Here is a 26,204-nt window from a genome sequence, read left to right as displayed (position 1 = left end):
CTCAGCACCACCACCACCACCACCACCACCTAGAAAGGCCACTAAGAAAAGTGAGAGACATGGAGAAGACAGCGATGATAATGGAGTCACTGTTACCACTACTCGTCGGCCCCTAAAGATGACTGAAATACAAGGTTCAAGAAAGGAGTTTGTACGGCGCTCGGGTGAATCTATTGTCACCTGGTTGCTGCGGTGTTGGGACAACGGTGCCAGCAGCGTGTCCCTAGATGGCAGCGAAGCCCGCCAACTGGGAAGACATTGCTGCCCGAACAAAAAGGTCGGGTGTAAAGGTGCGCCATGTAGATGCTCATGTGCCCAAGAATCGAGCTACTGAAGAGCAGAAAAATAACCACCAGGTAGATCGAGCTGCCAAAATTGAGGTGTCTCAGATCGACTTGGACTGGCAGAACAAAGGAGAGCTATTTTTAGCTCGGTGGGCCCATGAGACCTCAGGCCATCAAGGAAGGGATGCGACCTATAAGTGGGCTAGAGACAGAGGGGTGGACTTAACTATGGATGCCGTTGCACAGGTTATCCATGACTGTGACACATGTGCCATAATTAAACAGGCCAAGAGGATGAAACCCCTCTGGCAGGAAGGGCGATGGGAAAAGTATAAATATAGGGAGGCGTGGCAGGTTGATTATATCACCTTGCCACGAACTCGCGATGGTAAGCATTACGTGCTCACCATGGTGGAGGTGACCACTGGGTGGCTTGAGACATACGCAGTACCCCATGCCACCGCCCGAAACACCATCTCAGGGCTCGAGAAACAAGTCCTATGGCGACATGGCACTCCAGAGAGAATGGAGTTCGATAATGGGACTCATTTCAAAAATTCTCTTGTGGATATCTGGGCCAAAGAACGCAGCGTTGAATGGATCTACCATATCCCCTACCATGCACCAGCTGCTGGTAAGATCGAGCGCTACAACGGGTTGTTAAAAACCACGTTGAGAGCAATGGGTGGCGGGACATTCAAGCACTGGGAGAAGTATCTGGCAGAAGCCACCTGGCTGGTCAACACTAGGGGATCAGTCAACCGAGAGGGTCCTACACAGTCCAGCTCCCTACAGACCATAGAGGGAGATAAGGTCCCTGTGGTACATGCGAGGAGCATGTTGGGAAAAGCAGTGTGGGTCCTTCCAGCCTCTGGAAAGGGCAAACCCCTCTGTGGAACCATTTTTGCACAGGGACCTGGGTGCACCTGGTGGGTAATGGATAAAAATGGGGACGTCCAGTGTGTCCCACAAGGGAATTTGATGCTGGGGGAATGCAGTCTGTAATTACATGTATATGTATGTATATATATATGTTTCTATGTAACTTATGTTACATAATTATGTTATGTGGAATAAGGGGTGGAATGTTGTGGTGTTGATGCCGGTATTCCACATCAGAGCATCACGCAGCAGTGAAGGAGTTAATGCTGTGGGAGCAGCAGAGGGGCGGAGCTCCGCACCAGATGCCAGGCGGCGCTCTCAATTGTTCAATTTTATTAGATTTAGTAAAGTTACCGTTCCTTCTCAGATCGTGCCGTTGTGTTCTTGTAGACCCATCTCTTCCCACTGTTTCCCCCTCCCTCTCCCGGAGCGCAGCTCTGCTCGGGCGGCCGCGCGGCCACTGATGCAGTTTCTTTTTCTCTCCTCTCTCCCTTCTCGGTTTCCCTTGGGTCACTGTCACGGATAACAGCTAACACCCAAACATAGCCTTAAACTAGGAACATAATCTTGGAACAGGACACACTCCTTGAACATGGCACACCTCTGAAACTAGTTAGACTGAAGGAGAACTAGTGCAGCGATGTTCACTTGCATCTAACAGTAGACAGTAAAACCTAGCTTTTATTCCTTTGTTGTGATATTGTTTCCAAACTGTTTGATTTTTTCTTTCCCAACCACAGCAAAAATCCAGCGATTATTCCTGTCAGTCACTCCCCTTACACTGCACAAAGCAAGCTTCATTTCAAAATCAGCTGATCCATATTGACACTGAAGCATGCAAAAGAGGATACTGCAAGTATTCACAGTGCAAATCTATTAAACACAGTATAACTGAACATCAAGGTGTCCCTTTAACACTGCAATTCTATAGCCTTTTTCTGTGGTGGAAGTTTCCAGAATATGAATTATAAAACAGCATACAATTCAGAAACAGAGAGTTCTGCAAATTTTGTTGGTATTTTGATGTACTAAATTTTTCAGAGCCGCGTCTAGCGCCGAAACCAAAGCCAGCTATTGAGTAGCCAGAAAGCTACAGTAATTGAATACATGATCATCTCCCTTTTTGCACGCTCTTTGTTTTCTTCTTCCAGAAGCTGGAGACGCCGATTAAGTTTGATTATCTAAAAATAAACAAATACTTTTAATACAGTTGCCAGACATTGAAGAAGCTTGAACAGGCATCCAAACTTAGTATTGTGCTTGGGTGGATCTTAAACACTTGACAATTTGACTTTCTATCTTTGAACACTACTGATCAGACCTTGCTGTCCCTGCTAAGTAGGAGCACAAACAGAGCCAGACTCCCCAGACCTCCAGAACGATACAGATTTGTGCAGGCAGTCCAGCAGGGCTACAGAGAGCACACCTCACCACACCTGCTATACAGCCACCTTAGCAGCCATACCATCCTATTACAACAGACAACCTGCTTCCCCATGATACCACTACAGCTTTTTCTTAAGGTAATCAACTGTTACACTTTACCTACCTGTCTTCTTAAGGAAGCAGCATCTACAACAGTCATGTCGTCTGGTGTTCCCTCAAGTGTCGTATCCACGTTGGAAAGACCGTACCTGTCAGGTTAAAGAGATCACTTAGCTGTCTCATCCGCACAGGGATTAGTGAGTACTGCATCTTATGAACATTCTACTAGATGTATTTTTGGTGGCAATAGGCAGAAGAATTTAAGACTTCTTAGCTTTGACTGGGTTATGTATTTCCAATAGGAAGGTGACTGAATCAAGCATGAAGATGCATGAAGTGGGTGCTTGACAAACTCTCAGACCACTGTTCTCCATGTTTAAATATTTTTGGAACTTCTCCACACACACAGCCTTAGTATCACTTGGTATCTCAGAATACTATTTCCAGTTCATCAGCTGCTTAGTGAATGCAGAAAACTGCCTGAGCTAAAACACTGAAGTTGCAAGAGATCTGCAATAGATCTGAACTAACCAAATGAAGATTTGGAAAGAATTGGGTACCTTACGCTCAGTATCTCCTTCAATGTCCCACCTACTGAGATTAACGATCACAGTCACAACAACCTTCAAATTTTAGGTAAAGGACAGAGAACCTTGTAATTGAAGAGTCGTGCTGCCACTACTTGCTGAACTCGGCATACTTCAGAAAGAGGGCTGTTCTCAAAGCACCTCTCAATTTTCTTGATGTAATACAATTCAGATAAAGCTTTATTCTAACTCCAGGACAAGTCACTTGAATACAATACACTTTGTAACAGTTGGAAAGGGGCAGAAAGACTACAAAAGATATGTGTTTCACTTATTCAAATGTTACTTCTTAAGCAGCTTCTTTTCCAACATCAACAGGTAAAAGAAGTCCCTGATGAAGTCCCTGATGCTACACACACTGCTGAGATTCTCTCTTTCTGTCTTGATGTCTCAGTGTTCAGTATTAACTCCCCTTGACTTCACTTTCTCATTAGGACACACAAACAACTGCTGGCAACAGCTTCAAACTCTGAACAGAAACACCTCAAAGCTACAAAACTCAAAACAAAATACATCTAAAAGAACATTAACCATTAACTCAGTAATTAAATGCTAAACTTTGACTATCTTTCAATTCAAGTAGAATTCCTTGAACTTGCAGAATGCACTTAATGCAGATACTTCTTTTGCACCACACATTCTTTCATCACTTTTAGTGAACTTCTATATCATACATAATCTTTTGCCCCCTCTAAAACACCATCTGTCAACGTTTTTTTGCCCCTGCTTTTCAGTAACGTGTTGCTTCTAAATAAGAGTTGCTGTTTCTAAACGAGAATTATATGAGTCTGGAATTAAATAACCATGAGATCCTTGAGCAACACTGCATAAAATATAAGAAATTAATCAGGTTTTGATCTGTGTTTTTGGAGGTTTGAAGAGTGTACAGGGAGAGGTAAACCTTGTGCAGGTAAGATTAGGATACATATATATATATATATATATATATATATATATACATATATATATATATATATATATATATATATATATATATATATATTACTAAGGCCATTAAGAACTCAAAATATTTGTTTCACTATAATTTATGCTGTTTACTACTTACAATTCTTTCAGTTTAGGCAGTATTAAAAAGACCAAAGCCGTTTTTATTCCCTTAGTGATGTGGGGAAGAGAATCACATAGTATAGTTGTCTGCCACCATCTCTTTGGAAAAGAGAAGAGAGCTCATCACTTAAACTACAAGGGGAACAACTCCCTCTCAAGTCACAAAAATTTAATACAGGTTCATATCATATCATTGCTATTCTGCCAATTTCCAAACAAATCCAAGAGCATTACACCAGTGAGAAAACCCTTATGATAATCTCTTGGACCACTACAAAAAAAAAAAGAATTTCTGAATTAGAGCTCAAGAATCACTTGTGTGAATCCAGTGCTTACTTAGGCATAACTCCTATCTCCATTTTGATGAAAACAGAAAAGTGTAGTGTGAAATGGGAACAAGTGATGTGGAATTCCCTTAATCCTGATCATGACCTCACATTTAAAGTTTACATCCAGTTCCTCTGAGTGATGTCAGCCTGCCAACGTAACGGCTGTAAAAACACATCCAGCTATCCCTCACACTCACAGGCATGTTACTGAGAGCACCTGGAAAAAATAACATGATGCAAAGCCAACTTCTGTAGCACTAACAGTATATGTGTGAACTCAACCACTAATAAACAGGAGGTACTCAAAACATATTGCTAATGTAATTTAAAATCCTCCCCCAGCTGCATAGTTTCTGCAGCACTGTTATATCTACTACACAAGTTAACTTGCGTGGTAAGGAATAAGGGCCTGAAATACCTCAAGAGGTGAGGGCAGGATATGAAGGAGCACTAAAGATCCACTAAACTGTGGACTGTGACCGACGATAACAACAAAATCTTTACCTGGTGTTGTCATGATGAGGGTTAGAGGAAGTGGTAGCAGCTGACCCACCACGTAACACTGGCCTACAGCAGTTTTTTGTAGATAGAAAACAGGAGACAGAAACAAGAAATGACAAAGAGAGGTAAGAGGTAAAACACACAGAACAAAGGAACATCAAAATATTTCCACTTATACCGTATATTTCTATGCAATACCTATTTATTTTATACTGTATTTAATTAACACCACAAGTGTATACAGCTAAGTTGTGATGGCGAATTTTAGATGATAAAGCTTCATTTGTGGAAGATGAATTTTTGGAATAGACATATGGGAGGAGTTATCAACCTTATAAGAATATACTATGGGAAACTTCCTGTTTTTTAAGAAGGTCCTCCATAAAACAAAGCCCCAGGAAAAGAATATCTACACACGTGCAGAACAGAACAGATCAGTTGGAAGGGACCTGCAAAGATCATCTAGTCCAACTGCCTAATTGCTTCATGGCTAACAGAAAAAGCATACTATTGAGGGCACTGTCTGAATGCCTCCTGAAGACTGACAGGCACGGGGCACTAACCACCTCCATGGGAAGCCTGTTCCAGTGTCTGATCACCCTCATGGTAAAGCAGTTTTCCCAGTGTCCAGTCTGAGCCTCCTCTGGTGCAACTTTGTGCCATCCCCGTGCATCCCATCCTCAGTTCCAAGTAAATGATATGAACATCCCTTTTATTATCACTTTTTCAAATTTATTTCCTTCTATGTCTAGGCAGAGGGCAAGAAACAGCTTTCTAAGTTGTTAAATCTGTGAGCACCACTTTGTCAGGAAGAAGTTGACACGTCCTGATTTACAGAAGACACAAATGTCAGCAGTATGTTCTGATGACAGTGACACTGAATTTCAGTACCTCTGGTAATGACACAGTTCCACACCTATGCTGTGTAACAAACTGAAAGATTTCAAGCTGTAGAACAATGCCTTCCATTTTCCCAACGACAACAGCAGGTATTTGTACTGTGCACTCAGCCCACATATATGCCAGCCTCTAAAGTTAGCATAAGAAAAGAGAATGTAGCAGTGAAGATCTTTACAGCTGGGATGGGTGGGAATCAGAGGCCTGGTGCTGAGGTGGCTAGGAGAACTCTGCAGCCTGGCCTGAAAACAGCCAAGTGCTGTGCAAAAATATCACAACTGCTCGTTTAATTTAAACAATGTGGGGACTAGGAAACAGCAAGCAGCTACCCAGTACATAGTACTGGGACTATGTCCTACTCTAAGCAGATCTGCAATCGGAGCACTTTGCTAAATCCATAAAATTAAAAATGAAGTCCTGTTGCATACTACAATGTTTTCTTGTTTAGCACACAAATGATAGCCAGCGTGATCCCCCTTACCAATCAGAAGCTCCTAATCCTAGCACCTATAATAAAAGAATATTCTTCCTCAAGTTCTCAAAAATGGTATTCCTAATTTTTAATTGGAGAAATAACTCAGTCTCAAGTCTTGCTGGACAGATGCGATGATTAATACTTGGAGAAAACCTAAGAAATTCAGCATGAAGCAGTTACAGAACAGGCCACAGAATTCCTCTGAACAGAAGTCAGCTGTAATTAGCAAATATGCCACAGCAGCTTGTCAGTATCCAGCACGTATCTCCCACACTACCTAATGCAGGCCAACCACGTTTGGATGTTGTATAATGAGACCAACAGTTCTCAAATGCTGTCTGAGCTGTAGGCCTCAGCAGCATTTTGTAGCAGAGGTTTTACTGCTGCAGAACTAATCAATACTAACTAACCTGCACTGTCCTTACCTTCACGACTGAGATCATCTCACCCTCCAACTGAGCAGTAAGTTCTCTGGTAAATACAGTGCGTGTAATAGCTCAGCTCTTCCTTACTTGTAAAGACATGACAATCTTTCAAAAAATAGTAAAAGAAACAAATCAAAAACATAAAAACACAACCCTAACACTTCTACTCTTCTGGCTACTTCTGTCACTTCCAATCTAAACATTAACACATGATCAGAAGCAGCCATAATTTAGGTGTGCTCAGCACTTAACTGTTTCACTGCAGATACAGTGGCAGCCTAAACCACAAAGGCAATGCACAGTAATGTGCTTTAATAACAGCGGTAAAACAAACAGTAATGCAATGACCAAATGAATCTGGTCTATCTTCTGCTTAGAGCAGAGCATGCAATAGAAATACCACTGTAATGACACGATCAAATGGTCTGAGAGGAAAACCAGAGGTGTGGATGATCTAGGTACCCAGGTCCAAGTTACAACAGCTGTGTGCACACGCACGTGAGTGAGGCCAGCAATTCTTTGTTCAGCAGGGGCAGCAGCTACGTTGACTTCTCACTGCACTTTGAAACTTCTCTGGAAGTCTCAGAACGGCCATAAGAATGGGCACTAGGACTTTATGGATGTGATCTGGAGGTGAGCTGAGTAAAAAGCTCAGCTTCTGAAGTACAGAAAGGATTTGTGCACTGAAGCATCAGTGACTAGGTTAAACTGCTCTTGCTTGCTCACCTCAGTGCTACAAGTGATAACTTCAGCAAAGCAAGGCTCCACCGCGTCTGCAGCTTGGTTTCATATGCTTCTGAACTACATTACCCTCATCCAAACTCATGTGTAGTGACCTGTATAGTATTAACCTGCACCCTACGTTACTTCTGTCATGAAAACTGTCATCAACTTCTCCAACATAATCTTGTAACTTCTTAACATGATCTTGGAACACTTCAGGAAATGCCTACGTGGGGGAAGTTTGGCACTTAACGAGAACAGAGGCTTTTTAGAAAATACTGATCTAACAAAAGGAGATAGCAATGAATTTCTATACTGTTTTCTTCTAAATAGTAACTTATTGGTCCAGGAGTTAAAAATAGCTCAGATAAGTTACAAATATTAAAAAAAATATATACTTTTTTCCTACACTTTATTTAAAACATTACTAAAATACTAAATGCAGCTTTTGGGTTGCCTCCAGCGTATAAGCCTTTAAAAGACTAGTTTTTGGCCCGTGACATGGAAATAAGAGAAAAAGGGTTAGAACTGGAAAGCAAAACTGACCTATTGTCCTTGTCCAGGCTGAAGGAAGTGCAAGAGTAAACAGACAGTGTAAACAGTGATCATTAAATTGTTGCCCATGTGAAGAATCTATCATGCGAGCAATGCCAACCAAACTAGGCATAATTCATTCCCTGAAGCAGTGTAATCAGCACCTACCAGCAGCAGTTTTAGTAGATTGTAAGATGATTTTGAAAATATTTTTTAAAAAGTAAAGCAAGCCATGAAAAAAGTGAAAAATATTTCCAGTGAATAACACAAGTCAGATCTTGTTCATTTTAAAAGCTCTCTTCTCATAATTAGCATAACATTTAAAATAGTTAAGGCTTTAAGATAGAACACATCACACAGCAAAACAACAGACTGCAGTTTGAAACGGATTAAAATGAACAATATTTTACAACCATGCAAGTGAATCATCCAAATTTCACATTCCTACGCTGGCTGTAAAATAACGGAGGGTATTTAAACAACCAACCACAAAGAATACACTTTGACCTTATTCATTCACTCATTTTTTTCTGGTCAAGTTTGTTTGACAGGTGAGTAACACCAGTTTTCTCTTTCTTCTCAGAAGGTTGGTAAGAATGCCTCAAAAATGAGCCCAAGTCAGGAACAGTAACGCAGATTTAGAAGCATTCAGAACCCTAGAATTATTCTGATGTCTGAAGTTAGAAGTGTACTTATTAACATGCATATATATGCAAAATCCAAGAAAATGTGGGCAAGAACATGCCTAATGGAAGGTAGGATAAATCCTACAAGCTTCTCTGCAGACTGGGGAAAGGGAATTTCAGTCTATATTTTAACAAGGACTTTGGCATAGTATACAGTCCTGTTAATTCTCAGACAGAAGAATTCCTGTTTGTCTGGGAGCTTTAATTATGTTAGGAAAACAAAACAACAAAGCCCATTATTCCATCTAATCTTTTAATACTGACAAGATTGGTAAAAGAAAAAAAGAAATAAAAAACAACAAACAACTACTGACTGATGGACAGGCATTGACATTTTAACCTCTACAATTTAAAATTTCACAGGATTAAAACAGGGTTAAGCACCCAACTCGGAATTAAAGGAGAACCAAGCATTTATTTTGTGTTTTGCTTGATTGCTTTTTTTTTTTTTTTTTTTCAAGTTCCAGGTTAAAGGAATGAAGGTTAGCAAGACTGGAGTTCTGAATGATTTGTTTATGTTAATATGGACATGGTTATACTGTGTTCTCAGACAACATGGTGAGCTACAGGAGGTGCCAGTTTGGAAAGCGACTATGAAAACAGACATTCTCAATAAGATTGGCTTGATAGTCACACTTCCTTACTGAAACAACTAGAAAAATCATTCAGATCATTCAACTTCACCTTAGAAGATACTAGGAGTGCTACTGGTGTAGCGGCAGCCAGAGGCAGATAAGGAATGCGAAAGAAATGAGCACAGGCCTGCTTAAGGACTGCAGGAGGAACGAGCAGTTCCTCACAGCATTCCTGGCTGCTCTAATTAGACTAATTAGTTAGCTTCTCTAATTCAACCTCTTTGCAAGAACTACAAAATAGCTGTGGCAGTTCTTATCTGAACCTCTGTGACAAGCATGCACAGCATTAAAATTGCTTTTGCTAAGAAAATCTCATCATTTTTAGTCTTTGTAAGTACTTCTGCAGTGTTAAATGTGCAATTCTTGTCATGCTTCAAAGTGCCAAATCAAAACAGTACACGGACACATCAAGTGGGCAAAACTCCACTGAAAGAATGGAACTACACTGACTGCAACAAGGCTTCTTTGGGCTCATCACCTCTCAAAGTGTCAGCTTATCCACAAAAATGAAGAAATTAGAAATCAAAGGAGCAACCAACTCCGTATATATTGCCTTTTTTTTTTCTTTTGGCTCACAACATCCAGTGAAGTGCTCACCATCAGTCGTGTATTGACCAGAGATAGGTATTCACTACATCACGTGACAGAGCCTGAAGTCACAACATGTAATCAAAAGCAGTATCTGCAACCAATGCCTTGCAGAATAACCTATCCCATTTCTGTACGTTTAAATGACTTAGAGTAATATCAACCCAATCTTACTGATTTGCACCATTACTCACCAACACAAAAGTAGTAGATAAGGCAGGTTAGAGATCAAGAATTAAGTGCAGAAAAACAACCTGACAACTTGGAAACAGTTGAATCCCTAGCAGCTGCAGATTAGCTCCAACAATTTTTGTTTGGAAGAAAATCTTAATGCTGTATTTCACCAAAACAGAAGCATTTTGAAATGTGAATTTTGGACAATTAAATTGCTTATGAACAGTGAACACAAAGGAAAGCAAAAGCAAAGAATTTCATCTCATTATTCTGTAAACATAAATCACACTCCACTAAAAGAAGAAAAAAAAATGAAAGCAGCAGCAGCTGGCAGAATCAGTGACAACCAATCACCTGCGATTTTCATCCAGCACATCCAAGACCTGCTGGTAAGCCCTACGTGTGGAAGACTGGATAAACGACAAAATGCCACGAGCAGAGTAAAGATTAGTTCCATCTTCAGGTAACATAGTGGGAGGACAGACACGAGCCTGTTGCAGTGATGGTGCCACACTGTTCATATAAGCATAGTAAATGAAGAAAGAAATACTATAGTCAGATTTTCAATAAAAATAAAAACATCAAAACTTTTCAGATAGTACTAATCCCAAGATGTTTAACCCTCTCCCAAGCATTATAAGTTAGCAGCCCCAAACTCCAGGAGTATAGGGATTGTGAGCTATGTTTGTATATGCAGTTCTGAAGAGTTACAGATAGTTTTAGAAAGTCCTTGCCCAAACAATTCTGCACCTGCTGAAAACAGTAGTCAAGTTGTTATTGACTCCAATGAGAAAAGTGTTTTTAAAAGCATAAGTATTTTTCAGCAAGGAGAACTCACAGACTCTTTAAAAAAAGTTTTTCTTTATGTTGTGACTAAGAATCAAGATAGCATTTTGATTTGCAAACAAATAGTCATTAAAGACCACTGCTAGCATTTCAGCACAGAATTCATATCCCAGGGACAAGTTACATGATCTGAGTTTTTGGCCACGATGAGCAAAACAACACCCTTATGAAAAATACAGAGGATTGAAATGCAAGGTCAAGCATCTTGGTTTAAAGCAGTATACAAACTTCATCTCTACCAGACAAAAGTGAATTTTGATACACCACATTTGATATAGCCATTTTTCATGTTCAACTTGACATTATCCACATCATCCTTCATGTGTCAAGATTTTCTTCCACTTGAATCTCTCTTGAAAGAGATTTTTAAGTGAGGTTTAAGTGAGGTTCTTTTTTGAAGAGAATATCACTTATGTTAACTTTCTCATTTATATTAATACATGAATACAAGACAAAGTGTGAGTAACCATACTCTTTAAAATCTAGGGAGAGTTTATCTTCCAAGATAAGCATCCTTATTTCAACACTCCTTGAACTGCCAATGCAAAATACAAGTGGCAAAGCTAATAGAGTTAGAACACCAATCTTTCCACTTTTGTTGGCATTTTTATGAAATTAATCCAAGTATGGGTGGTTAAGTGATTAGAAGTAGGTTTGATATGTGGATAATTCCTAGGTGGGTCACAGCCTTTTAACACTCCATTTTGAACAAAGCTGCTTTGTGACTGGCTGGCAGCAAAATCACAAAACTGAGTAAGAAAGCTCAATTGAAAAGAGATTCAATGCATATTACGCAGATGTCACTTCAAGCACAGAACAGCTAAAGCCATCCCAAGATTCCAGACACAAGCAAAGACAGCAGTGCCTGGAGCTTGACGGATGTTAATCATTATTTATCAGCTAAAGGAAAAAGAAAAAAAGAAAGAAAAATAAACACCCCTCTTTACATATTCTATTTTTCCTCTAGGAGCTGTAGAATAGATTTCTTTTTTATATTTATGACTTCTATTTTGCCATCAATAGAAGTGGTCACAGCTACAAACTTAATTCTTCAATTGCATTGGAAATCCCAATATTCTGGAAAAAAACCACTTGAAGCAGGGAAATACTGCCACTGAAATAAATTCATGAGATTTTCTATTCCTGCATGGATTTGTCAATTTGAGGGAAAGGAAAAAATAGCAATATGTCTTTTTATTAAAGGTAATTTTTCCTGTTCATCATTTCTGAATGGGAGCTTTAAAAAAAGTAATAGTATACAAATTCTATAGATATAAATATATTGCAAAACAATATTCATGTTGTCCAGAATACCTTTATTGTAAATAACCCTAGTAATGTTATTTGCAAAGTTTTGTGTAGATACTGAAAAATGACAAAAAACCCCAAACAACTACTGAACTAAAACTACACTAACTTCTCTACAAGGTCACATGAAGAAAGCCTACAGTAACGGGAAAGGGAAAGAGAAGACTGCAGAACAAGGTAGCTCCTAACTCATTGGACTATGCTATGCTCATTGGCTTATAGGAAGTTTGTAAAAAGAGGTTACTTCATTCAAGAATCTTTACTAGAGAAAATTTCATTTCTTAATTTGAACATATTTTCTCCTGCACAGCCATATTAAATAATTCAAATTTTCTCCAAAAAGACTATAGCTAATATTAGTATCCTTTTGAAATACATGGTTTAGGAGAGACCTTTCTTCCTTTCTGACTGAAAATGAGAATAATTAAATAAAGGGCTCAAATCTCAGAATTAAGAAATATGGGGAGAGCTTGAGGGAGGTGGAATGAATAAGCTGAATTCTTCCTCTGTGCTCTTGTTTTAGGATTATTCAATCTGTAAGCATGCAGTAATCCTTTGGACTACATCAGAGACTATGGAGAAGCAATATAATGAAGCAAACATCTGCTACACAAGCCAGTCAAGATGACACAAGAATAATTCTCTAACACTTAACACGACTGCTTATCACAAGTTGTAGTTACACCCTTATCTCCTCAACTGGTAGAGAAATGTTCTTAGTCTGATACAATTTCATTTAAAATTTCTGAAGCATTTTCATGTTCAGTTGCAGACAGTTATTGTTTCAGCACTGTCTAGTTAAAAACACTGGTAAATTTCAGGATTTGGACCAAAACCAAACAGCAGTGAATTATAGAAATTACTATGAAGGTACTATGAAGGGGTTCAGTTACAGTCTACCTTCACAGTAGTGTCCCCAAAGTCTTCTAAAAAAATGTGAGATGTACACATTATTTCTCTTAGTTCTAGGACTATCAAATAAGGGTAAATAGGCTTAAAGTAGAAGTTAGTTTAGATTCAGCCACAGCCTGTATTCTCATTAAGGATGTGTATAACACAGTCTTTTGCCACACAACTTGTGTAAAGAACAGGATTTCTCAAGCTATGAAATAGGAAAGTGCATCTCCTTAGAGAGTTCAAAGGGAAAGGCAGGAGCAGAAGGAAAAAATAAAAATTACATGCTCTACCCATTTTGATCCAACCTCAGTGGTTTGCTGACTTCTGATTCACAGTGGAATGCTTGCATTCAACACTGACTGGCAACAGACAAGAAAAAGCTTCATTTCTCCAGGTAATCACAAACAGCCAAAGAACCAGACTAAAGCTTTTTTTTTTAATAAATAAATCATATGTTGGAATTCTGCCACCATTTATTTCTCTCTGTGTTTCTCACACAGAGAAGTGATCTGGCAAAGCCTGGGAAAGCGTGCAAAAGAAATAGAAACCACGTATTTAGTGTATAAAAACTGTTTTAGATTTTATATTCTAAATTACAGATACTGTCTGAAAATTAGTATTGCAGAGAGCTACATAATTAAACACTCTTGATTTTTATACACCAGCTGACACGTTGGCTTACTTGCAATCCTTAGTCGAAAGAGGTGACTGGAACCGTGGCATTTTATTTCTTGGGACAGTATCTGATCTGTGCCACCTTGAATAATAATTGTAATCTCTTAAGTAAGCATCCTTTATAGAAATATCATTTAAAGAGCTGTTAATATTGTTAAACATGTAGAAAGTTACTGTGCAAGCAGATGTTCTCTTGTTAGTCTCAATTTGTTTTTTTAACATTTAAGAATTACTACCTTAAAGCTGAACTCCCAGCAAATTGTTGGAAATGCATGCAAATGAATAACAAGAGGAGAAACACCAAAAAAAATCCAAGAAACAAGAAAAAAATTATCAATATCATATCGAGAACACAGTTCTAAGTAGCACAGTCAACTCCTTTGCCTCAATCTATTCCAGAACATTTAATGTTGTTACTTTTGTAGGACAGACACTGGAATTTTCTATAGCACATCTGGACATTTTACATGAGGACAACACTGATGAAGATTAAAACTTGAGTATTATACTCCCTCCTAAGTAGATAAAGATTTTACATGACAGTACTCAGTGGGGACAGCACTAAGTAGACTATCTCATCTGTCACGAAAATAAGACAAAAGAAGAACAGTTTTATGATAAGTATACATTTGATGTAATTTGGAAGTGGATGTAAAAGATGGGACTGTTTTTCCTATGATGACATGAACTAGACTAAAAAAAAGAAAACCAAAACATGGAAATAAGGTACTGATCTTCCTTGCAGTACTTTTTAATCGCAGAACTACCTAAACACGAAATAAACTTAAAAGTCAAGCCAGTTTTGATGAAGCAGCATTGTACCATTGCAACAATTAGAGCAAAGATAATACCATCAGCCAACACTGCTGGAGACAAGAACTTCACGAGCAGCTAGCTTCTCCTGTGTTTGTACAGCAATGGAAAAAATATTTCTAGGAGGTGAGGAAATTAAGTGTTCAAGCTACATGAGATATAACAGGTGTTATGTTTTTTGTATTGCAAAGAATGCATTTTTAGTACAATTTCTTTAAATGTTTAAAATATCAATAAGATAATGGAATCTTAAAATTAATCACATTTACAAGCAATCTGCAAGCTACATGATAATGAGTACCAGATCTGAGGTAGCACAGTTAACACCAAACACGTTTGTTTGCGTGCATTGCCTACCTTGAACCACATCAGAACACTTCCACATCAGCAGTGTCTTTAAATGGCCACCACAGCAGAAGTAGAACACAATCTTAACAGTTTCATTCATAGAATCTCTATTTCCACAAAGCTTACGTTTTTCTTTATCAGTTTGCAATTATGCCCCATGGGTCTAAATTATAAGGCAAAGAGTAAAAAGATACCAAGTACTTTTTCTGAATCACACTGAGTCAAAAGCATTGACAGAAAAAGAAGCAACCCCTCGGAATCTCAGTGATATCAGAACAGATGAGCTATACACTAGGCCCAGCATAACTTCTGTCATAAGAAAACAAGTGCTTGAGAGGACAAGAAAAAACAAAACACATCATCTGCAGGCCAGCAAACAAGGAACGCTGTGGTGAAGAAATACAGGTTCTTCCACATTGTCAGCAGAGAGCACAGACACAGCAGGTTTAATATCAGTTAGATGCTACTCTTCATAGAAACAAAACAGTTGAGATTCTGGATCAGTCTAAGTTTATATAACTTTCCCAGAAGACTGGAAAAGCTTAGTAGAAACTTGGACAACATTACACAGGTGCCAGCAATAAGCATCAAGAACTCATCTCCAGATGTGTCACAATTTCCTGTCTCTTTCCTACTGAAACTGAGATGTGCAAATCAGCAGTTGCTTAGTTCACTCATCACATCCTTCTTAAGTTTACAGGATATCAGGTTTGCATTGCACTGCCAAGCTTCTCTGAAGGACTGCTAGTTTTCTAGCAAGGCAGACATCAACCATGACTTTGGGGAGAGTAAACAAACACTGGGGGCAAGGATAAAGTGATTTCAAGTAATTGCAAGAATTCATACATACTATTTTTCCTCCAAGGACTGAAGAAGCAAGGCTGGTAACATGGAAGTGGTAAACTTTTTCATGAACAACTTCTATCTCATGAAGAACATCTATTCCTGCATGCATCACATGCAAAATATCAACAGGGGGGCATTCCTGTAGTGAAATCCTACCACATCTGGTCCAATGTATTTTAACTGGATGACCAACATCAAAGGGAACTTGGACACTTAATAGGCTGCTAAACATCTGGAGACTGAGCTGATCAGGAGCTTATAGATGTGAATTCAATTTTGCCAGCTCAATGATCTTAAAATTCAGTAGATCTGAGTACTTGGATATGCTTGTATAAACCAAAAGCTTGATTAAGAAAAGGAAGATAAGCAACAGTATTTCCATGAAGATCTGGAGGAAGAGCAGGAAAACTGTAATTTCTGAAATAGGCACATGAATACATTACACCAATTTTAGACAAACTCACAGGTAGATAGATATGTAGTATATACTGAACCTCTTGGTACTCCGGTCGTAAATAAAAGAACAGGCATTTCCAGGGCATAATTTACTTAACTTTTTTGATACTAAAAATAAGTAGATTCAAAGTAGGCCATGTATTTATTTAGTACATTATATTTAAGGTGGCTAGCAATACTGTGCTACTGAATCTTAATTTGTCCAACACAAATGAATCCCATTGCTAGGTCTTACATCTCAGATTCTTTCATTAAGGCAACATTTTTTATGGTAGCTATATTAGGAATTGTTTTGATCAATACATACATATGCAGGAAGACTAAGCATTACACTGCAAAAAAAAATATTGCCAGGTGGAAGGATGCCATCACTCAGAATATACTGAGATTAGATAAAACTGTCATTTGATTACTTGGAATATATAGACATGCATGTCTACAGAAAGTACCATAAGAACTGCTACCTCTGATGGTATCAGTAAATGAAGTTTCCAATCCTAAATAGTACTTGCCATTTTTATCTCAAAAGATGATGCATATTCACGTATCTCAATGCATGAAGTATAAGTATACAGGTACCAATGAAATATGACTTACTCTCACATTCATAAGAAATCACCATATTTCTTTGTCTATTAATTAAAACCACTATGTAATATCAACAGCGATAACAGGGAACATTTTCATGCACACAACTCAATTTCTTTGAGCATATAACCTGAAAATTCAGGAAAAAAAATTACACACATTCAGAAAGGGGAAAATCTCCTAATGCAGCAATTCAGATGAAACAACTGTATGTCCACAAACACTCCCACCCCTAAACTCCAAGAAAAACCAACAATGAATCACAAGCGTAGGAATTAAGAGAAATTATTAGCTTTTTAGTGTTCAAGATTATATACTTACTACAACACACAAAAACATTAGTTAAGAAAAAAAACACATGAGGACATGAAGAACAAAAGGATTACGTAGTAAAGCTGTAGTCGTGCCCCTGCACCTTATTGCTTTACTCACATGGAATCATTTCGGGCCAGCTGGCCGTTCTGTCGAGTGGCATTTTCACTCATGGAACGTTCTCTCTTCAGCCTTCCCACTGAACGAACCTGCACAAGAGGGAGGCAAGAGCGAGATAAAAGATAGGAAACTCCAGGAGAGGTTTAAAAACTTAGCACTGGAGAGTTAAGTTAGTTGAAAGCTCAAAGGCAAACTGGAGGGTGATGGTGATAAGGCCAGAGCAACTCTCTCATGAAGGTTGAGGGAGGTAGGCTCGTTTAGCATGGACAACAGCCAAGGAAACTTCATTTTGGTCTTCCAGTACTTCAAGCTTATAAGCAGGATGGATACTGCCTTTTTACACAGTATGATAGTGATGAGACAAAAGGGGAACAGCTTTAAACTGAGAGGAAATATAGGTTACATGTTAGGAAGAAATTATTTACTTGGAGTGACAAGGCACAGGAACAGGCTGCACAGAGAGACTGAGGATACACCATCCCTGGAAGTGTCCAAAGCCAGGTTAGATGGAGCCCTGGGCAGCCTGATCTGGTGAGTGGCAACCAGCCCATGGCAGAGAGGTTGGAACTAGATCTTTAAGTCCCTTCCAACCCAAGCCATTCTATGATTCTACGTTTACATGGGTTCCTCTGATTAGAAGGAAGACATCAGATGAGAGGATCTGATGCTGGTACACGTAAATCCAAGTTCCATACTCATTGCCATCCTTTCGTTACCTATCCATATGACCTGATGCCACAAGTACGAACAAGTCTACAGGATACACAGCTTCATAAGTATTTTCCAGTTTGTAAGGTGTCAATTACAAATCATCCATCTGCATGCCACTTCCACATACTTCTCTGAAGTATGTTTTCAGACTTGTTAAAACTCACTAATTCTATGTGAGATATCATCTGTCAACAAATTTCAGTTACATACTGAGATTCTTTAGACATGTTTTGCAATAACAAACCTGCAAATTAAAAAAAAAAAATAGCTCCTGCAACATAACCAAAAGGATCTTTGTTTTCAGTTAAAAAGTATTTCAGGTAGTTCTAATCATGCCTTTATTTTCTAAGTATAGTATAAGTTACCTGAGTATGTCAACCTTTAGTCGTTTTGTCAGTTAATTATGGAACTTAAAGACCACAGTTAGAACTACAGTGCTTATAAAAAAAATATAACATTTTTCTAACTTAGCTTGCACCAGATAGATCAGTGGTGAAATCTTTGTTTATTTCATTTTGCTTTAGAAGAAAATTTCTCAACCAGGTAAAAAGCAAAATAAGTACTAGCCTCTTCGTTTTGAGGTGTCTGCTGTGGAGGTTTTTCTAGGTCCAAAAAATCTAGTGGTCGATCACTAAGAGAAATAACACGGGGAGGAGTTTTCAAAGCCAGTGGTTTGAAGGGAGTAGACTGAAGAAGGCCGAGGTCCGGAGGTCTGGAAAGTGGAATGTCTTCAGTATTACCTGTAAGAATATCAGTCGTCAATAGAAAGCAGGTTTCATTCATTAACTATCTCCATTACAAGTTACACCAGGACTATTCATGAAGCATTTTCAAAGTTTGAGGTACTTCCTAGGCCGAAGTTGAAAAGCAACAAGCATTTTATAAGTTTTTCTTCATATTTCCATCCTTCCAGAATTTCGGGGGTTTAAATTTCGGCCTGTTGTCATCATACTGAGATGCAGACCTACCTGCCACTACAATCCGCTCTGGAACCTGCATAGTTACACTGGCATTTGGAAATCCTTCTGGGATGCTCTTCTCAAGGTCAGCATTCTGAGGAGCCACTTTGAGTTTCTCTGGAACCCGCATGCGTTGGCTGATTCCTTCAGTGTACTCCATCTCATACTGAAGGCGATTGATTTCTGCCATCTCGGCAGCTGGCGACGGGAATGCAGCCCCACTCATTCTGGCAAAAGGAAACCAAGAGCTGTAATAGGAGTACACAAAATGAACTAAAGGGACCTCTCTGCGGTGATTGCTAGGTGAGCGTTAGAAGATCCTAACTGAGCATTGGTTGGAAGGAAAAAGAAAGAAACATTGGGTACATCTTCGGGATTGGTAAGAAATTAAGACATCAATCTGTATTTACACAGATTCAGTGTGTCAGTATTAGAGAAAGTGGATAAAGTCTTACAAAGCTGCCTGGTGAAATATTCCTTAGAAAAGGAAGTGAATTTCAAAAGAAGTAATGAAGGAACTTCCTAGAAACTGGGCTGTGATGAAATTACTAATAAGGCAGCCACTGGAGAGCCATACTCTTGGCACAGAGCAAGGTAACTGCTTATTTGGTGAATCTTTTTGAGAGGTGGGAACATCTGGTTTAAGAGAGAGAAAAAGAAACCCTAGAGCTATGCATGCAGAGAGGCAGGAAAGGGACCACTGGTGGAAACTACGGGGTAGAAAGGGAACTCCAATGGCTAACTGAACATATTCACTGAGGCAATGGCCAGAGGACCTCATCAATGGCTCTGACAGAGATAGGAGCTGTAGCTTGGGTTAAAAAGGAAACCCTGGTGACACAGTTTGAGTGAGGATGCAGAGTAGCTCTCAGTGGAAGCTGTGAGCTGCAAGAAGCCTCACTTGTGAGAAACTTTCAGCCAGCCAAAGGCTGGGGGCCTCAGCCACAGCTTATCTCAGACCAAGACAACAGTTAGTTTTACAGTTAGAGTTAACAGGGATATTTATTTGTATACATATATGCATACATACAACATGCAAGTACAGTTGTTATGGAAAATCCATCTCTTGGAAACAGTTTATTCTGACAAGAAACCTTTTTACTGGTACTGCTTGAAGTGGTTCTCTAAGCAGCTACATTCTTTCATTTTTGACATCAGGGCTACATCTGTTGCTGTACACGCGCCTTAAAAAGCAGAACACAGAACTCTGACTACAAAATATTTCTGTGCAGGTGAGACAGAACATGAGTCACACCACCAACCAACCAGCATGAGCCCGCACACAGCACCTCCTGTTTGGGAGCTATGTATCTTCATCAGCGTGCCACCACAGTCAAGCCAATACAACCTGCTCTTCTATGTACACATGCACAAACACAACGTGGGCTCTACCCTCACTGCTTCCCCCAAGAGCATCTGCCCTCAGGACCCACCCAATGAAATTCAGCCTCTGCGACCCTGTCATATGGCACCTCCATCTGCTTTGCACATTCTATTTTCGTGAAAGAAGTCAAGACAACCTCTTTATTCGTTGCTGTGCAATTAGACAAATACTTGACAACATCACACAGAAACAATACTTCCCTATCAATAAAGCCTCAAAGTGACAGTTACCTTCAGACAGCAGATAATAAGCACATGGAAGGATATGGTCTATGTAAGACTGCATTAAAGTCAGTAGAAAAAAAAAAAAGTTCAGTATATTAAAGACGTTATCCACTTAGCAATCTGTCCTGGAATCTCTGATGTTACTTTCAAGACTTCCAGTCACCGCAGATCAAATAAAATAAATTTATCCATCTCAAAGCCTCACTCACTCCAGCACATTGCAGAATTGGGCATCAAGGAGAAGGTCTTCATTCTATTTAAAATTAAACATATCTAACTATAAAGAAAGTGCCAGAAATTAGGCCAAGATTTAATCCATCTGTATTAATTCTTACTGTTTGTATCTATCAAATGAAAGGAATTGGAACAACCCACTTAGCTAAACACTTCAAAATGTGCATATGCTGTTTAAAGGAGCTCAAGAAGCGCATAAGCAACTCTGGTACTTCATGATTCTTAGACCTTTTTTTTTTCATAGGTTCATAAGGTTGGAAAGGACGTACAAGATCATCTAGTCCAACCATCCTCCTATCACTATCCCTACCCAACTACTAAACCAAATCCCTTAGCACCTCATCTAAACGCTTCTTGAACAGCGCTAGGGACGGTGCCTCAACCACCTCCCTAGGCAGGCCATTCCAGTGCCTGACCACTCTTTCAGAGAAAAAATGTTTCCTCAGGTCTAATCTAAATCTTCCCCGGCGCAACTTGTGGCCATTCCCTCTCGTCCTGTCATTACTTATCAGGGAGAAGAGGCCCACCCCCTCCTCACCACAACCGCCCTTCAGGAAGTGGTAGAGTGCAATAAGGTCTCCTCTGAGCCTCCTCTTCTCCAGACTAAACAATCCCAGCTCCCTCAGCCGCTCCTCATAAGCCTTGTGCTCCAGACCCCTCACCAGTTTTGTTGCCCTTCTCTGAACACGCTCCAGGGCCTCAATGTCCTTCTTGTAGTGAGGGGCCCAAAACTGAACACAGTACTCGAGGTGCGGCCGTACCAGAGCTGAGTACAGGGGGATGATCACCTCCCTGCTCCTGCTGGCTACACTATTTCTAATACAGGCCAGGATGCTGTTGTCCTTCTTGGCCACCTGGGCACACTGCCGGCTCATGTTGAGCCGAGCATCAACCAACACCCCCAGGTCCTTTTCCTCTCTACATTCTTCAAACCATTCTGCCCCAAGCCTATAGCATTGCATGGGGTTATTGTGGCCAAAGTGCAGGACCCGGCACTTGGTCTTATTGAACCTCATCCCATTGAGCTCAGCCCAGCTGTTCAGCCTATCCAAATCCCTATGAAGGGCCTCCCTACCCTCAGGCAGTTTGACACATCCTCCCAACTTGGTGTCATCTGCAAACTTACTGAGGGTACACTCAATTCCCTCATCTAGGTCATCAATAAAGATATTAAACAAGATGGGCCCCAAAACTGACCCTTGGGGGACACCACTCGTAACAGGACGCCAGCTGGACTTAACTCCATTAACCACTACCCTCTGGGCACGGCCCTCCAGCCAGTTCTCCACCCAGAGAAGAGTGAACCTGTCCATACCACGGGCTGCCAGTTTCCTCAGGAGAATGCTGTGGGAGACCGTGTCGAAGGCCTTGCTGAAGTCCAGGTAGACTACATCAACAGCCTTTCCCTCATCTACCTGTCTGGTCACCCAGTCATAGAAGGAGATGAGGTTGGACAAGCACGACCTGCCCCTGGTGAACCCGTGCTGGCTGGGTCTGATCCCCTTGTTGCCATGCACGTGTCATGTGATTTCCCTCAAGATCATCTGCTCCATAACTTTCCCTGATACCGAGGTCAGGCTGACAGGCCTGTAGTTCCCCAGGTCTTCCTTATGGCCTTTCTTGTAGATAGGAGTCACATCGGCAAGCCTCCAATCTTGTGGGACCTCTCCAGATAACCAGGAATGCTGATAGATGGCAGAAAGTGGCTCAGCAATCACCTCTGCCAGCTCCCTCAGCACCCTTGGGTGGATCCCATCTGGCCCCATGGACTTGTGTCAGTTCAGATGGAGGAGAAGATCTCTGACCATCTCTGCTTGGATCACAGGGGGTGCATTATGCGCCCCGTCCTGGACTTCCAGGTCAGGGCAAGTACCCTGTGGACAACTGTTCTGTCTATTAAAGACAGATGTGAAGAAGGCATCGAGAACCTCAGCCTTTTCCTTATCATCTGTGGTTACATTCCCTGCCTCGCTGAGTAAAGGAGAGAAATTTTCCTTAGTTTTTCTCTTGCTGTTAATATATTTGTAAAAGGGTTTCCTGTTCTCCTTTAAAGCAGTAGCCAGTCTAAGTTCAAGCTGGGCTTTAGCATTTCTAATTTTCTGCCTGCAGAACTTGGCCAGTTCTCTGTAGTCACCCCAAGTAGCCTGACCCATCTTCCAGAGGACATAGACTCTCTTTTTCTCTCGGAGTCTCAACAAAAGATCCCGGTTCATCCACACTGGTCTTTTTCTCCTCCGGCTCAACTTACGGGACTCTGGGACAGCCTGCTCCTGTGCCTTTAAGATTTCCATCTTGAGGAGCATCCAGGCTTCCTGGACCCCTTTACCCCTCAGGAGCAAGTCCCAAGGGACTCTTGCAACAAGTGTCCTGAACAGGTCAAAGTCTGCCCTCCAGAAGTCCAAGGTAGTAGTTTTGCTAGTCACCCTCTTGACGTCACCCAGAATAGCAAACTCCACCATTTCATGGTCACTCTGGCCAAGACAATCTCCAACCTTCACATCTCCTACTAGTTCTTCCCTGTTAGTGAAAAGTAGGTCTAGAAAGGCATCTCCTCTAGTAGGCTCTTGCACCAGCTGTGTCAGGAAGCAATCACCCACACATTCTAGAAATCTCAAGGACTGCTTCCTCTGGCAGTATTATATTTCCAGCATATGTCAGGGAAGTTGAAGTCCCCCATGAGAATGAGTGCTGGCCATCGTGCAACATCTACGAGTTGTTTATAGAACAGCTCGTCTATTTCTTCATCCTGACTAGGTGGTCTATAACAGACCCCCACCACGATGTCACTCCTAAAGACTATCCCCCTGATCCTTATCCATAGGGACTCTACTTTATCATTTCCAACCTCAAGCTCTTCAACATCAAAACACTCTTTGATATACAGAGCTATGCCACCACCCTTTCTTCCCTGTCTATCCCTTCTGAAGAGCTTGTAGCCATCAATCCCAGTATTCCTGTCATGGGAGAGGTCCCACCATGTTTCTGTAATAGCTACAAGGTCATAGTTAGCCTGCCTCACAATGGCTTCAAGCTCTTCTTGTTTATTGCCCATGCTGCGTGCATTGGTATAGATGCACTTCAGCTGAGATATCTGCCTCGCCCCTTTCTCCAGCACAGCCTCCTTAGGCTCTTTACTGGTGAGCCCTGTTTTACCCCCTTCCCCCATTACAGCTAGTTTAAAGCTCTCTCAATGAGTCCAGCTAGCTCCTGTGCTAGGATTTGTTTCCCCCTTTGAGATAGGTGCATCCCATCAACAGATAACAGGCCAGGAGCCAAGTAAACTGCCCTGTGGTCAAAAAACCCAAAGTGTCTATCTCTACACCAACCTCTCAGCCAATTATTCATCACCTGTGTTTTCCTAGCCCATTCTGTGTCCTTCACCGCCCCAGAAGGTATGGAAGCAAACACCACTTGTGCTCCCACCCCTTGAACTAATCGCCCTAATCCCCTGAAATCTCTTTTCATAGTTCGCAGACTTCTCTGAGATATTTCATTGCAGTCTGCCTGAACTACGAGTAACGGGTAGTAGTCGGTGGGGCGTATCAAATCCGGGAGTCTTCTAGCAATGTCCCTGATCCGAGCCCCAGGGAGACAGCACACTTCCCTGAGGTTTGGGTCTGGTCTGCAAATGGGGCCCTCAGTTCCCTTTAGAAGGGAGCCACCCACTACAATCACCTTCCTTTCTTTCTTAGTAGCAGCAGTCTCAATGCACGGAGGTGACTGCCTTGCCATTGGTGACCTCCTGCGGGAATCTTCCTGCACTTCACCCCTTATCACCTCTTCAACATCCAATGCTGCAAATCTATTGCTTAGGGGTATCTGGGGACACTGGGGAGGCAGAGGGGGAGATTGCCCACGGTACCGAGCAGGGACTCTCTGCCAGCCCTCCCTATCCTTCAGATATCCCCCTTCTGTCCTACGGGGACAGGTCAGGGAGTCCACCACTAACTGCAGGGGATCTCCCCGGTGCCTTTCTCTCTGGCACTCTAGGGAGTTACTCCACCAGTCTATCTCCCGCTCACAGTCCCTGATGGCCCTCAGTCTCTCAACCCCCTCTTTCAATTCAACCACCATGTTAAGCAGATCTTCCACCTGCTCACACCTTGCACAGGAGAACTGCTTAGCACCCTCATCCAGCAGTAGCAGGCTTTGGCACTCCTTGCAACCAGAGACCTGTGTAGCCACGCTTCTGGGCAGACCTTCTGTCTGGGTCGCCACAGCCTTTTTAAGGCAAGCCCTCTGTCTAGTAGAGACCATGGCACAAAAAAAATAAAAACAAATAAATGAAAAATTGAAAGTAAATAAATAAATAATAGTTTATGATAATATATATAGATATGAATTGTAATAACTTAAAAATAAATAAATAATAATAATTAATATATATATATATATATTAAAAAAAACACAAACAAACAGTGGGTAGCGACACTTCGCTGCCCTATTCAGCTGAGGGGTGAGGGCGAGGGCGCTGAAACCCTGGCAACGCCTACACCTCGTTAACGCCTCGTTAACCTCTCGGAGAACAGCCGTAGGGACTGGCGGCACTCACTCGGTTCCCGAGAGACAGGAACCTCCCGAAAAGCCGCCCTGTACCTCAGTCAGCCACTGCAGCACCGGCTGTGCCGATTTCAAAGCAGTTGATCTTGAGGACTGATACTTCCGGGTTCTGACCGTTTTAGACCGGGCACGGCCGGCGGCGCTCCCGCAAGGCCCCGCAGCGCGCACTCACCCAGACGCGGTGTAAGGCGCTGGGCCCTGCCCGGCCCGCCTGCTGCCGTACTCCAGGCGCTGCCTCCTGCGGGCGGGGGCGTTCAGCGGCGCGCCTTAGGCACCCTTCAGGTGAGGTGCCACCGCCGGGCGGCTTGTCCCCATCGGGCGGCCGTAAGGGCTGCCGGCCGCGGACCGCGCGTCACGTGATAGAAAGAGGGCGGAAGCGGCTCCCCCTGCTGTCTCACGTGCGGCCCCGCCGCGGGGCACCCATTTTTAGTGAGGGAAGGCGAGCGGCGCGCATGCGCGCTGGGCGTGTCCGTGGGCCGCAGGGTGACTGCTGGGCGGGGGGAAGTGATGCCGGCTGCCCGAGCGTTAAGTACAGCTCCACGGTGTGGCCGACGAACAGCTTTGTGGCACGGAGACCTGAGGATCTAAGTACGTGCTACGTGGTGGAAAACGTGGCTCAGAGCCTGGCATACCGCTCACGGCCGGTGCCT

At 41.6% G+C, this 26,204-nt stretch overlaps 1 protein-coding gene across 10 annotated transcripts; it reads right to left on the bottom strand.

Moving 5' to 3' along the window:
* Nucleotides 1–1,886: 1,886 nt before the first annotated feature.
* MFF (mitochondrial fission factor) lies at nt 1,887–25,900 on the bottom strand. 10 transcript variants are annotated; one of them, XM_065747919.1, is made up of 10 exons: nt 25,727–25,900; nt 19,162–19,379; nt 18,761–18,933; nt 17,483–17,571; nt 14,007–14,081; nt 10,628–10,786; nt 8,203–8,220; nt 5,140–5,202; nt 2,716–2,800; nt 1,887–2,347 (listed from the first exon to the last, which is right to left on the bottom strand). In XM_065747919.1, the coding sequence occupies exons 2-10, from the start codon at nt 19,376–19,378 to the stop codon at nt 2,216–2,218; spliced, it is 1,011 nt and encodes a 336-aa protein (XP_065603991.1). In that variant the 5' UTR covers nt 19,379; nt 25,727–25,900; the 3' UTR covers nt 1,887–2,215. The 10 variants fall into 10 exon arrangements, with proteins under 10 accessions (XP_065603991.1, XP_065603992.1, XP_065603993.1 ...); XM_065747920.1 differs by lacking the exon at nt 8,203–8,220 and having other exon boundaries at nt 25,727–25,899; XM_065747921.1 differs by lacking the exon at nt 14,007–14,081 and having other exon boundaries at nt 25,727–25,899.
* Nucleotides 25,901–26,204: the final 304 nt, after the last annotated feature.

Source organism: Cyrtonyx montezumae, unplaced genomic scaffold (genome assembly GCF_038088225.1).
Source record: "Cyrtonyx montezumae isolate F1298 unplaced genomic scaffold, pur_monq_1.0 scaffold_5, whole genome shotgun sequence".
Classification (NCBI taxonomy): Eukaryota; Metazoa; Chordata; class Aves; order Galliformes; family Odontophoridae; genus Cyrtonyx; species Cyrtonyx montezumae.
The sequence above is the reverse complement of the archived record's forward strand: the minus strand, read 5'-3'. Positions and strand labels throughout refer to the sequence as shown.

Coding starts and splice junctions, on each gene's coding strand:
- MFF (XM_065747919.1), bottom strand. CDS start 19,378: ATGAGTGGGGCTGCATTCCCGTCGCCAGCTGCCGAGATGGCAGAAATC. Junction 14,082..17,482: donor CTGGCCCGAAATGATTCCAT/GTGAGTAAAGCA, acceptor TTATTATTCAAG/GTGGCACAGATCAGATACTG. Junction 10,787..14,006: donor CTTTCGACTAAGGATTGCAA/GTAAGCCAACGT, acceptor TTATATGAACAG/TGTGGCACCATCACTGCAAC.